The following is a 14,193-nucleotide window of genomic DNA, read 5'->3' on the forward strand; positions in this document are numbered from 1 at the left end:
TCACAGGTAGATAAACATAAACGTAATTAGTAGCTATTAAATAAAGTAGTAACAAAAAGTAGTGGATTAATAGTCTAAATAGGATGTGAATTGTTGTAACTGATTAACAGTAAGCCAAATCTAATAGGTAAGAGTAAGCTACAATTGCTCCAGAGTTGAGTTTAAAATGAGTTGAAACAACCACATTTGAGCTTGAGAGGTGATGGTGATCAAGAGGCTTTTGAGGACTTCTGTATGTCAGAAAAAAACTGGGAACCACTGCTCTAATGTATACCTTTATTTTAGAGACTGCTGGCCACAGAGGTTTTTGATTACATGCAACTGGAAAAAGACAGACACAGAAAGTTAGTTCTCATCGGGGACAGGACGAGGTTTGAGCAACAGAATAAAAGCTGAAATGAAGTCACCAGAGACACAAGGGAGCAGGAAAGCAGATAATTTCACATTGGGCCTCCAGAGTGAGAGATGGGCAGCCCTTAAAAGGACATGGGAAACACAGGATTGGCTGAGACACTAGACTAACAAACCACTGGATTGGTCGGCTGCGCTAAAGTGACCTGCATGGAATGGAGAAACTTTCCAAATAAGGAAGAGACTTGTGGGAGCTGACCTTCATAACACAGAGAGGGAGCTGGAAGACAGAGAGAGAGGGGTGAGCAGACGGGGAGGGAGTGATGAAAGGACACATGGAGGGATGAGGAGAGCCCAGGCTGTATGCTTGGGAGTTGACAGCATGGAAACTAAGCGGCTTCAGTGATCCCCCTCATAGAAAGCAGAGTGTGTTTCCCAGGAAAGAGCAGCCTGGTACGTTAAACACTGAGAAACAAACAGATAAATACACATTACCCAACATACATACACTCGGAGAGAAGAATTGTTTCCGGATGAGGTCAATCAACCTGTGATTAGATCCTGACTACGGGTGGTGGTGCAAGTGGTGAGTGCGGCTTCATGTGTGGCATACACGGTATCTCTCTTTAAACACACTCTCAATTAGACTACCACACAACTTCCACTTGTGGATGTTAATTAGAGGGTGTGATAATGTGTACACTGCTGTCACCAAGAAAACGACACTGAGAGCAGACGAGGCCCACTCTGACTCGCTTCTAAGTGTCAATGAGTTGAGTCGCAGGGAATGACTCGTACCTCGAAGGGACAAGGAGACCCTCTCCAAGTAAGGTGCTGTATGAATAAGAGAGTTTGTTTTTTCAGTTTCTTTACCTCAAAGTCAGCGGGTGTTTTTGAATAAGCTAAGGTCTGTGTTTAACACAGCGGTCCCCAACCTTTTTTGCACCACGGACCAGTTTATGTCCGATATTTTCACGGACCGACCTGTAAGGTGTTGCGGATAAATACAACAAATTAAAACCAGTACCTGTACCAAAAACAATTTATTCATAACACATGGGAAAAGACCCAGGGAAATCGAGTTAACGATATAAACAATAAAAAAATAACGATTAAAAACCCTGAAAACCATAAATTTCACACCTAGCCTCAAATCTCGCGGCCCAGTACCAAACAACTGAAGGACCAGTACCGGTCCGAGGCCCAGGGGTTGGGGACCGCTAGTTTAACACAGGCTTTAGACATTCTCATGCTCTGTTCACTAACAAAAAATAAGGAAATGTGTAAATTTAAGGTAAGAATGCAGAAGTAAGTGATGTATTTAAGTAGCAAGTATATACCACACATGTTGTACAGACAAAGTGGTAACCATGCCAACCAAAGATGTGGGATTCATTATCTCATTTTATTTTACCCAAAACCACGAAAATGGCTTTGGGAAAAATACAACGGTGTTTACATCACTGTGTTGTTCACTTATAGACAAGCAGAAGGAATGCTGAAGACAAGCAAACACACTATGCACTGCTAGGTTGAGCAAAAGGTCCAAAATTTATGTTGTGCTGGCCACTGCACTGGAATTTTGTACCTACTCACCCAGCTAGGACTGCTTTGTTGCTACTGGTCACAGTGCACGAGAGCCTCACACAGTGATTGGGTGATACTTTGCTAAAAGCCATTAGAAATAACAGGTTTCGTAGTGCTGAGGTGACACTGATACATTGTATCTAAAAGCTCTCTGATGTGAAGGGTTTCAGAAGATTTTCAAAGCAGCTTTATTGTGTGAAAACTGCCTTGCTGAACAAAATATATGCAAAACTCTTAAAAATTATAGAAAAAAATCCCTTTTGTTAGACGAACTGTGGCCGTGCTCATTTCTATCTGTACCTACAGTAGAACACACTGTAAACTGGAATACTGAAATTAAATAGATTCAATTAATTTAAAAACTAAAGCTCTGCTAACAAAAATATTTTAACATTTCCTTGTAAACTCTTTTTAAGCAGATTATTTTCGATTAGTTTGAACTATTTTGCGGTTTATTTAAGAATACCATACATTCACAGTCTTCATGTTTGTGGGTGTGATGAGGGTTACTGGGAAAGTTTCACCCTATTGAAGTGTGAATCTTACCAAAAAACTGAATTTGTAAAAATGACGTCTTTTCTTCCCCTTCCTTTCACAATAAAAGTATCTTACATATACACTGAATGACTGCTGTAGATAACACGGTTTACAAAACTGCCTGACCTTTCCCCAATCATTGCACGCACACTTGAAACAGACACAAAAACACTACACTGGACCGGATCACCGGCCTCCTACTTTCCTCCCACCAACACACCATGACTCAACCGGCCTCTAAAAATAGACTACTCACAAAAATAGAAATGATCAATTCCTTTTTCTTTTTTTTTTGAATTACTCATTCCACAAAAATTAGAGGTTTTTGTTTTTTACACTGAATACTTTCAGTGAATGAAACCAGATCTATGTGGTTGTGATGGGTGTGTTTACATACACAGTGACACTTGGAGTGCGTCCACTGTTTAAATGATTCCAAAGGTCCACAACAGTGTGCGTGCGTTACATGAAACTATTATATCTCTCCTGCTCATTTGACATAGATAGATAATGTTTCTGCTGCCATAAAGAGAATGTGGATTTTATTTCCAGACGTGGCCTAGTTTAAAATGTACCTTACGATGGATGAATCTCATTCGTGTCACCTGAATTTGAGAGATTTCTTTAGATGATTAATTCCATAGATCTATAGCTCTTCTCAGTCATCCTGTCTCTCTCAAGTCTTCAGTCATTCAAGAAACATTATAAATCTAAAACACAAAATGACAAACAAAAGACACTGGATATGGGTGTCTCTCTCATTCTTATCCATGACAGTAAATCAGCTCTGCGGTCAGTGCTGAACGTTTATTCTGAAAGGGCCGGCTTTCAGCTGGCAGACTGCATGCTTTTATTGTGTAGGAGGAGGAGCTCACAGACAGACTGACTCAGAGGGAGAGAGAGAGAGAGAGACTGTGTCTGTCACTGTCTGGCCGCTCACCGCTATATATGCGTCTCCTACCTGAAAGTGGAGCAGTCAGTTGCAGTCCACTCTCCTGCAGGGAAATATCTCCACCACAGACATTACCACTCAAGGTAAAGCTTTTTCTTTTACTTGTCTAAACTCAGATCTCAATTGAATTAAGCTTGGGGACTTTTCATTAACTTTCAAAAACTCAGAATTTCTTGAATTTATTTGCATTTTCTGACTGAAACACTTTGTCAGTAAAATAAAAATAGAGAGCAGAAGAAGAAAAGGGAGGCAAACGACTGAGGTAGAATAAACAGCAGCTTTTTTTTCCTTCACAGTCTCCGGGTTTACCAGCTCAACATGTTAATGTTTAAATCATATGTTGTCAGAGCTGGTGTGTGGTTTAGGAGCAGACGGAGGCTGAGTGTGATAACCATTCATTTTGGAGGCTCTAGAAAGGCAGCGAGTTTGGACTGCAAAGAGAAAAAGAAGAAAAAGGAGAGAAGGGGGGGGGAAGAAGAGTAGCATCACTATGAGCGACTTTAGCTGAAGTTAGTTTGTTAGTTTTCTTTCCAGCAGTTCGACTGTGTTTATGTGGCGAGGTTCATTTGTTTGCAGAGCGCCTCTGTGGAGTCAGATGGATTAGTTAACACAATAGTCTGTTAGGTGGAAAAAACTTCTGACTTACTCCGCTGTAACTCTTCACTGACTGAGTTCTTTCTCTCTCTGGCTCTTCCTTTTCCTTCATCCGCCTCCTCCTTCTACCCTTCTTTCCCTCCACTCCTGCTGTTAATCCCATTTGATGGCGATGTCTTTCCCACTTCAATCCACCGAAGAATGTCTTCAGCATTCCTTCTATAGAGAAAGGGGGAAAAAAACAATCAGGGCTGAGCCAGAGGAGTGGGGAGAAGAGGGAGAGATGGATGGAGGTGTATAGAGAAAAGCAGGGCTCGCTGATTGTTGAGAGCCTCTTCACCTTGCGTATGAAATATGAGCCCAGATAGAGCGCGAGGGGGGGGGGAATAAGAGAAAAAGAGAAAGTAGGGCAGAGAGAAAGTGGAAGTGTGTGATCGGGCAGCCGTAAGCTGGTTTTTTTTTTTTTTTGTTGTTTTTTTGGTGTGGCTGGAATAAGAAAAATGCTCCGTGTTACGCTTTAAAGAGAGGGGGAGAAAGGAAAACAGTCTGGTTCTGTTTTATGTGGTGTGTGTGCAATTAGAGCCAAAGAGAATGAGGAGGTGGAGGTATACCAGGGAAGAGTGGGGCTGAAAATAAGCTAAAGAGAACGTATGCACTGAGATGAAGAACTGAATGATGGAGAGCGGCTGCAGATGAAGCAGCAGCAGACTGGATTCTGAGCGTCAGACAACCCTGTGAGATTATTCTGAAATGCTCGTGGAAAATTGGAGCGGTTTCTTTGTTAGCTCGTTTTCTCTTGTGAAAGTAAGTAGAGGTGGGCAGATATGAACAAGGGAGTCCAGAGAGAGAATGAAAAGAGCGCAGGCTTCTTTGTGTTGTGTCAGAATTATTTTCCCAGCTGTTGCCATGTGTAAATTAAAATTTCACAACATTACACAACAGATTTGTACATGTAAGACTTACTGCAAGTTTCTCTGTACTCACAAAGTTTAGAAATTCTCAACATGACACATTTTCTAGGGAAGGATAACACAAAAAGTAAGCAAATGGAAACTTGAGTCAGAAGGGACTCCTCCGGCACAGTTAAACAAGACAGTCTTACTAACAGTGTGTCAATCTGTCACTTTGTCAGACTGATGGTGTGTTTTTGCTCGAGGGCATCGGACAGCTTCGTGCTGACACACGTAATAGTAATGATGCAATGCTCACCGGTGAATATAAGCAACAGTAGCTGTGAACCAGATGTGTGTTTCAATATCTATACCCATTTTTGTGCTGCAACTGTGTGATTTTAATCTCACAGTTCTCTTGAACTCGGTCTCTGATTTAAGTCACCATTTGTGCGACACTATTTCCAGGCAGTGTTTGAGTTGTAGGTGTGATACCGGAGCTTAGTTTCGCTATTTCTCTATGAATCATTTACAGACTGCGAAGCCGTGCTGTTACCCAGCCACAGGTGTTTGTAGAAACAAACACACAATAGGGTCTGCTGTAGCCTGAAAGCATAATACCCACTAAAGCCATTCCTCAGTCTTCCTGCTGAGGCTGCTGAGAACTGCAGCCTCAGTTCTCCTCGTGTTGTTGTTTACAGAAGGAAACCCCTCATTACTGATGATGTACACTCAACAACTTCCTGTTCTCCCCCTTCTCCCTCGTACGCTTCCTGTCATCAGCTGGACGGGTCTAATAAAGCGGCTCCGTCTTTTACAGCCAGCTGCAGAGCTAACGAGATGGGCGGCAAATAAACCTGTGGATGGCTCCCAGCTTGCTTCGATAGTCGGTGGAACAGTGGATGAGTTTCTCACGCACTTTGTTTGCGCTTCCTGAACAATAACAAACAGTACAGTGCAAGCACAGATATTTAGAAGGTTGAGGTCTTCATTTATTAAAGCAGCATGCTGCTGGTAATGACCCACTGCATCTGGCACATCTCAGTGTTTAGCAGGCTGATACATCACGGGGCTGTAAAAGAGTCCTTCAATTAAGTTACTGTCAAGCTGTTCTGGAGTCTGTTTATTGAGCTTTTAGAAACTGCAGAGATGGATTCCTCTTAGCCCTTTTTTTACCCTTCCCTCCTTTTCCTTTTATAAAAAAGGGATTTAAAGACAGGATCCAGCCCAAGGAAAGTATTTTTCAGGATGAAAATAAGAGGAGACTCAAAGGCTTATTGCCTATTTATACCACCAAAAAAGAGAGAGGGTAAAAAAAGACAGACATAAGAGTAATGCTGCTTTACAGTTGGAATGACAGACAGAGGAGCTGGAGCATTTTCTCTCAGCGAAGCAGAGCGCTTTGTGGGCCAGCTGGCTCAGACCAGAACAGCAAAACACAGTGCCGTTGGCTTGACGACAGAGGAACACTTCCCTCCTAATTCAGACCCGCTCGCCGCAAGAACAAAGAATAAGAGCGAGTGATGGGAGCCTGTTCTGCTTCTCGGCGCATTTTAAACAACTTGTAATCATCTACTCAAGGTATAGGTCACGTTTTAGTAAGGATTCTGCTCTTCTGGAGTGCAGATGGGATGAAGAAGTCGGACATTGTGTAGTGGCTTGTCATGCACTTTGTGGTCACAGCGGTGCGGATGATGAGAGCTGGAGGCTGCACAGCTGCAGGGTCATAGAAGTCTGGAAGACTCCTGGTCACTTGCTTCATGTAAACTTTAGAGTGGACTATAAAACTATTCGTGCAGCTTCAAACACAAGCTAACATAACATTTTCATGCACTTTCAAATGTGAAGCAAATGTCCAAATGGGAGTCGGAGTCCAGTCTTATCTAGTAAAATTAGAGTCCGACTATGCTAAATGGCATTTAGCTGGAAGTGAAATGCATTTCAGTGCTGACTGACACTAGGAGTATATTGTTGTATAGTAATAATGTATAGTTTGACTTATAATGAATGAAGACCCCTTGGAAAGTGAAGAGCTCTTTTTAAGACAAAGGGATGAACTCAGTTACAGGATAATATCTGCCCTTCATCCTACTTACACAGCATAAAAGAGGGGGGAAACACTAACTTCTCCAACAGAAATACTATACTCAGCTCTAAGAGAGTGTCAAAAGTGTAGGTAAATGCTAAAAAGGTCTTTGAGGTCTTCCCCTGCTGAGGCAGTAAAGCATTGTGTCGAGGAGAGTGGGATGAGGCTTTGAGGAAATTAAGAGTGTTTCCTCTCTGCTGGAGCAGACGGGCAGGGTGCTTATGCCTCCGAGAACACCGCCAAAAAAGGAATCAAACCGCTGCGGAGAGCTGTGAGCCTCACGAGCTGCCAAACTATTCCTGTAAAAGAGCTCTTTTGGTGGACTCCCAAACAGGAGACCTTTGGGGAATGTAAAGGAAAATGTATACAAAGAGGGGGGGGGGACACTGAATTGATTGTGTGCTCAGTGAGTCCTGTAAGGGGAGCACCAGGTGGAATGACTGCAGGGGATGTTTTTGAATTATTGACTTTTATTTGAGCCAATGAATTCCCTTCTGGGAGTGTATTACCAAAATACTTGCCTAGGACACAGTCTATGTGATGATCTCCAATTAAGGGTAAAAGTATGTATGCAGTACCTACAACTGATAAATGGTAGGCTGAATGAAATCACCGAGAGTAGATGGCAAAAGCTAAAAGTAGTTTGAAACATCTGAACCGAGGTATTGTTGATACAATTGTTCTTTTAGTCCATCTGGCAGGACTCGTGTCAAATTATGCTACGACTATCAGTTTTGTCAAATTAGCACTGGTGACATTTGTAAATCTGTACCCCGAGCCGAGAGGGAGGGGGTTTTCTTTGCATTGTCACAGATGAAAAATAGTGGAAACGCTCCGCTGATTATTCAACATCTGGAAAAGATTTGGGCACATGAACTTGGTGGACTCTTGACAACACGCACCACTGGGATGTACAGTATATTCTGAGCAGGCAGCCTGTGAAGAACTCATCAGTCTCACATGCTCATGTGAGCTGTAGACTCAAGGTTTATAACTTTTCATCCTTTTTTCCCAAAGACCTACGGCCTCCTGATCCTCAGGGAGAGCACCTCAGAGTTCACTCATGTCCTGTGATTTTCAAAACATTTTAAAACCCTCCTGGTTCGACAACTGAAACTTTACATTATGAGTTAGCCTCCGTCTCCTCCACAATGACACAGGAACTGATTGACCACGCCTGTGCAAAAATAAATCACGATCCTGGCAAAATGACACAGAAATATTGCATTTTTTTCCCCTTCATTCTGCAAATTCGAGGAGCCACACCTGGGGTTTTACTTTTCCACAGCTCTGCTTATACCCCAGTTTTCTGTCCATCCACTTCAACGCTGCTGAACAACAGGAACAGAGCTGTTTTCTTCACTGTTGCACTTATCATCTGGTTCCAGCGCCACGCTTGATGTATTGTCAACAGTCGGGGTTTTTAACAAGTCTTTGTTAGAGGCTAGAGGCTGATAAACTATCAGTCGGTGCCGCTCGTGCAGTGGTTTCCTCCCAGAAGTTCCACACATACCAACACTTTGCCCAAGCCTCTGGCCTGACAAGCTATCACCTTCAGAGCAGAGGAAAAACATTTCACACAGTTCGACTCCTGCTGACAACTGTCAGGCTGACGGCCGAGTGCTGATGTCATCCTGAAAATGCTTTGCGTCTTTAATAATTTACATCTTTGCTAACTTCACTTGACTTTCCAAACACTTTGACTCTCCATTGATGATGTTCACATCTGGCCTCCAACCTTCCTGCCAGTTTTGTTCTGACTACAGTTGGATTGAGACCAGGCTATTGTGTCATGCATAAACTAAAAACAGATGATTTTGTAACATTTTTACTGTTACCTTGTTATCATCTGCCCCTCAGGGTTTTTTTAAAAAACATTTTTATGAAACTTTATTTTCTGATGACTGGTTGTTCTTCACAGGAACGCGGCACAGCTGAAGCAGCTGCAGGACCAGATTCTGTTGGAGCAGCAGGAAGCAGCCAACTGGCAGCAGCAGCAGCTGGAGCAGCAGAATCAGGAAATCCCACCTCCACCTCTGCAGCCACTTCAGGAAGTATCTCCACCTGCTCCTCCATCCCCACCTCTCCCACCTCCTCCCTCCTTCCAGGAGTTGGAGAACAGCACAGCCATGCAAGCCAGCACATTCAACTATGCCCGGCCCAAGCAGTTCATTGCAGCGCAGAGCCCCGGTGGGGCGGGCTACGTCACCCAGTCCTCTGGCTCCTCTGGATCCAGCCTGTCATCCCCTCTGTCTCCACCCACCTCACACAAGTCCTTCAGCAGGGTCACCATGCCCACCTTCACCAAGGCGGGCGGCCTCGAGTCCCCAAGCTCTCCTTCCTTCCCTCCTCCACCTCCGCCCTTCCTCAGCTCCGGCAGCCTGTCCTCTCCATCAGGTCCCGCCCAAGACTTTCCTCCTCCACCTCCTCCTCCCCCTCCACCCGTAGCCACATCTCCAGCATACTCAGATATGTCCTCGCCTTTCTCTTCCGTCCCTCCATCTCCTGCCTCCAGCTTCCTTTCCTCAGTGTTGCCCTCCACACCTTCCACACCTGGCAGCCCTACAGTCAATGCCATGGGTCTTCCTAAAGGCAACGGGACTGTGTAAGTGACATTCAAATACACTTTTAACCACATATATTTTTTTACAGAGTCTGTCAGCAGCATCAGGCCAGCACAGTCTGTGTGTCAGGCACTAACTGCTGCCAGCTGAGTGCAGAATGTCTGCTGCTGGATGGAAGATGACATGTTTACATTTTTTTGCAGCATGTTTACAGGAAAATGCCAACTAGAGACCCCACACACATAAACAAAAGTTGCTCAAAAGGTGCAAGGCCCTCACCCCAATTGGGGAAAAAAATATACACAAAGTCCTCGAGACGGAAAGATTTGTTGAAATTAATATAAACAATAACGTTAGCTTATATTTTTTTTTAAAAGTCTATCACTCTGCAGAGTATCTAGCTGATTTTGCACTCTGCTTATTGAGTTAGCTGATAAAAATCTGTTTGTGTGTAGATAATCCTCGTCTGATGGCGTCCCTGAAGAGAGTAATTTTTTTTTCCTTCCATCAAGGACGTTCCGCCTTTTAGCTCTTTGCCAGTAAATTTTCATCACTCCCGAACTCCCCCTGCTATTCCTGGAATTCCTGCTGCACTTGTGAGAGATAAGAAGACACACTGCGAAATGCTATAGCTGAACATGTCCAGATAAGGGTTCATGTTAGAAAGCAAGTGGGGCAGCCATGGAGGAAAGAGGTGCTGAGATTATGTGAGTCACACAGTGACGGGGGGCCAGACCCTATATTGATCTCAGCCACTTTCCTGCTGTTCAAAACTTCTGTTTACGAGGGGCTTAAAGGGAAGGGTAAGGGGGATATAACGGTTTGTTTCAGACAGTGGAAATAATACCAAGTCCTCCTATATAATAAATAAAGGTTATTTTCAACTTTTTGTCATTCTTTTAGCAAAGCATTTCCAAGGAAGTCCTCTGTCACAAAGACACCACGCATCGCCTCAGACTCAGACATTCAGGGATCCAAGGATGCGGTCATCCAGGATTTGGAGAGAAAACTGCGCTTCAAAGAGGAGCGCATCAGCAATGGTCAACAGGTATGTGTTTGTAGGTGTATGTGGGTGTGTTAAATTCTTAGTAAAATACTGAACAGTGTGTTTGCAGACAGTTACTGAATGAGCTTGTTCAGTAACCATTAACACGGAATAACAAGTGTCCCAACATATCCAACCAACGAAAAATTCAAAGAGCGTTTGATTCATGCACCCTCAAGGAAATTCATTATGCTTCCTCCACATATAATCGATCCCCTATTGACACAAGGCTTAGATACAAATAATGCAGTGTAAAAGTGTGTGTTTTTCTAACTCGCACACTAACCCGCACTGACCCCATTAATCACTGCTTCCAGAGGTTAACCTATGAGGAGAAGATGGCTCGCAGGCTCTTGGGTGCTGACAACGCAGCCACGGTCTTAAACACACAGGACACAGAGGAGGAGCCAGTCACACAGGTACGGCAGCTCTTTATCAGGATCCACACACACTGGAGGGAGGAACAAAACAGCACACGCACAAACCTGAAATCACACAGGCATGAAACCGTTTTACCAGCATATCTACACCGGCACAAATCCCCCTGCTGCATGCATACCACACATGCACCTCTCTGTGTGTCCACTGATACTTCGCTGGTGTCATTCCTATCTCATGATCACTGGCTTTCCTCCACCCCAAGCCACTGTAAACACTGCTGAGTGCACGTTATGAAAGCAGGGTGTAAACACTGCAAAGTCCTCCAGAGCCCTCCATAAAAAGCTCTGTTTATGCAAACTTCTAGAACCAAGTGTTGCTGCAAACATGTTGTTCAAAGGCTCTCTTAGACACCAAATAGTCACTTTGGAGAAACAGAAAAGAAGCACAACATCCCCACAGAGTTGGTTATGAATTTCAAAGACAAAGAAAGAGAAATCAAAGCCTTAATTTGTTTTTTAGATCTTTCAGTGTATTTCAATAGCATTTTAGACTGGGATAGCCAATAATGATTCAAATCAGACTATATGGAGGACATCACAGTGATGCATTATCATCCTTCAGCAACATGCACACATAGACTACATGAAAGTTGCCAGTAAACATCCCCATATCACATCTTGTGTCCACAATGTCAGAGTTAGCACTCTGCCACCCCTATGTGCTACTGCCTCTTTGTATGCGGAGCAACTCAGCTGATTAGAGCAATACAGCTAGTTTGCATGGCGAAGCTTGCAAAGGCATCAGCACTAGTGCATTATGCCACTTTGTATTTGATAAAGTGTCTTGCATGTATTTGTATTCTTTTTTTCTTTTGAGAGCAGGTAAGTTTGAACATGCACACAAACCAGACTATAAGAGGTGGACGTAGCCTATATGGAAGTACCTCAAACTGAGATTATTTAACATCCAGCAGGGGGCGCTTTATCTGGTTGGAAATAAAAGGTTAGATCTTTAGAAGTCTATGAGAAAATGACCCTTCTTTTCCAATCATCTCTGTCCCCAGTAGACACTTTTCTGATGGATTTATGGTCTCAATAACTAGTTTAAAGCCTCTTTTAATACAGCATGATGTTTATTTTCTATATGTTATCCTGATTTTTATTCGAATAAGCAGTAAAATATACTTAGTAGTAACTGACAGTTCGCTAGTGTCCGCAGTTTTTTATTTAGATAGATTCGCTTATTAAAATAAGTAAGGATGATGGCTCCCAAACTGGAATCCACAAACCAGTGGTTCACATCACCGTGGCTACTTCCATCTTTTATATAAAGAATTTAGCAACAGCAAACTTTAAAACACAACTGTTTCTTGCCCTGTTTAATCCATCATGACAGACACACAAACAAAGCCTCTTTTTCTCCCAACAGGAAGACAAATCATCTGATAGAGACTCTTACCCTCAAAAGGTTATTGACACCTTCTCCTGGTTTTTCTTTCACTCTAAAATATCACTGTGTCAAGCTATGCACACAAAAATCATAAACGTGTACAGTTTAACTGAAGCGGGATCAGGTGTTATCTTATTTGGAAACAAGTGTTATAGAAAGGATACAGGGATACAGAATTTGTTACTGATCACTCAGCTTTTATATCCACTGGTCGCTTTTTGCGGTTGGTTTGCAAATATTCACAAAAGAGTGTTTAGTGTTTGTCCTTATCTGCACCTTTTACTGCCTATTTTCATTTAATGTGCAATATAAATTTTAGATACTAAAGCATGTTGAGAGCTTAATTGCAACATAACCATCAATCAGCACATTTGGTTCTACCACATATGTTTGTCCTCACTTTGCTGCCATCACAAAGTGCATGCTGTAGTTTTAGGCCACATCTTTACTTTGAAAGATTTTAACATGGAACCAGCCGCCTCTGTATTATTACCGGATAATAGCTCGCCAGTTCAGGACTTCTATAATTGCTGTGATCCTAAGCAGCACAGCAAGTTCAGGAAGATATATGTTGGCTCTGCAGCTGTGCCCGGAGGCCTGTCATTATCTGTGTGATGTGTCATCAGAGCAAGCTGCTCTGCAGATGTTCTCCACTGCCTCCTCAGAGTTCCAGCACTGAAAGATTGATGAAGATGATGAGATAGAGGAGTGCCTCATGTGGGTAAAGACAGTTAGGAAATTGGGAGAAAGTTGGTAGTTTCAGTAACCTTGAAGACAGTTTTATGAGTTTGTAAAAAGTTAAAATTGGGCAAAATGGGTTGTATCGATAGCTGTCCTCACGCTTTTAAATGCACTTGCACTTGCTATGGGTTCACACAAACCACTCACTCTCTCTCACTAATGCAGTGTTTCTGCTGCAGTGTTTGTCTAAATCTATTTTTTTTGTCTCTTTTACTTATTTAGGAATACAAAGTGTCGAGCTTTGAGCAGCGTCTGATCAGTGAGATCGAGTACCGTTTGGAGCGTTCTCCGGTGGAGGAATCGGACGATGACGTGGAGCACGATGAGAACTCTGGTGGCCGAGGGGCGACACCATCTTTCGACCAGAAACTCAAACACTACAAAGTCTTTGAGGGCATGCCAGTCACCTTCTCCTGCAAGATCAAAGGAGACCCCAAACCAAAGGTGAGAGGGTCTACATCGAATTTAGAGAACATCAACGCACTTAAACACAGCTGGGATGATTCATATGTTATTCTGAAGCATTTATTAAGGTTCAAATTCCTGGCTTGAGGGGGTTCCTGATATGTGATGGTGCTGATGGAAAGTGTATATACTGTACATTTATTGTACACTGGGATAAGGAGAGGCTCTTTGCGGGAATACACTCTGGGACTAACTGGCTGGTTGGCTCTGTGTGTATTAATCAGACTGTGTTGACAGGTTTAATGGGAAAAAAATAAGAAATGACATAGGGGCCAAATATTCATGGAGTATTACCTTTCATTCATCCATCCATCCTGTTCTGCTTAGTTAAGACCAGGTGGCAGGGAGCAGCAGCCCAAGAAGAGATGTCTAAACCCATCTCTCCTCAGCTTGTTTCTGGTAGAATCCTAAAAAACCCCAACTGCCTCCTTTTGATATGGTAGAGCAGCATCTCTACTATTCCTGTCTTCCTACAGTCTTTAATGAGCCCATTCACCCTTTCCAGGAATAGCCTTTCTGCCACTTGTAGCTACGATCTTATTCTTTAAGTC

At 43.1% G+C, this 14,193-nt stretch overlaps 1 protein-coding gene across 7 annotated transcripts in view; it reads left to right on the top strand.

Moving 5' to 3' along the window:
* palld (palladin, cytoskeletal associated protein) overlaps positions 1 to 14,193 on the top strand; it is a 67,126-nt gene that overhangs the window by 46,240 nt on the left and 6,693 nt on the right. For 4 of the 7 annotated variants that reach the window (XM_023155629.3, XM_004557098.6, XM_004557097.5 and 1 more), the window contains 5 exons: positions 8,919 to 9,602; positions 10,465 to 10,609; positions 10,924 to 11,025; positions 12,416 to 12,454; positions 13,400 to 13,621. In XM_023155629.3, the coding sequence (XP_023011397.2) occupies positions 8,919 to 9,602; positions 10,465 to 10,609; positions 10,924 to 11,025; positions 12,416 to 12,454; positions 13,400 to 13,621 (1,192 nt within the window). Of the gene's footprint in view, positions 1 to 3,355; positions 3,511 to 8,918; positions 9,603 to 10,464; positions 10,610 to 10,923; positions 11,026 to 12,415; positions 12,455 to 13,399; positions 13,622 to 14,193 lie in introns of those variants that run through there. The other 3 variants (XM_076880522.1, XM_004557099.5, XM_004557102.5) reach the window with 3 other exon arrangements.

Source organism: Maylandia zebra, linkage group LG23 (assembly GCF_041146795.1).
Source record: "Maylandia zebra isolate NMK-2024a linkage group LG23, Mzebra_GT3a, whole genome shotgun sequence".
Classification (NCBI taxonomy): domain Eukaryota; kingdom Metazoa; phylum Chordata; class Actinopteri; order Cichliformes; family Cichlidae; genus Maylandia; species Maylandia zebra.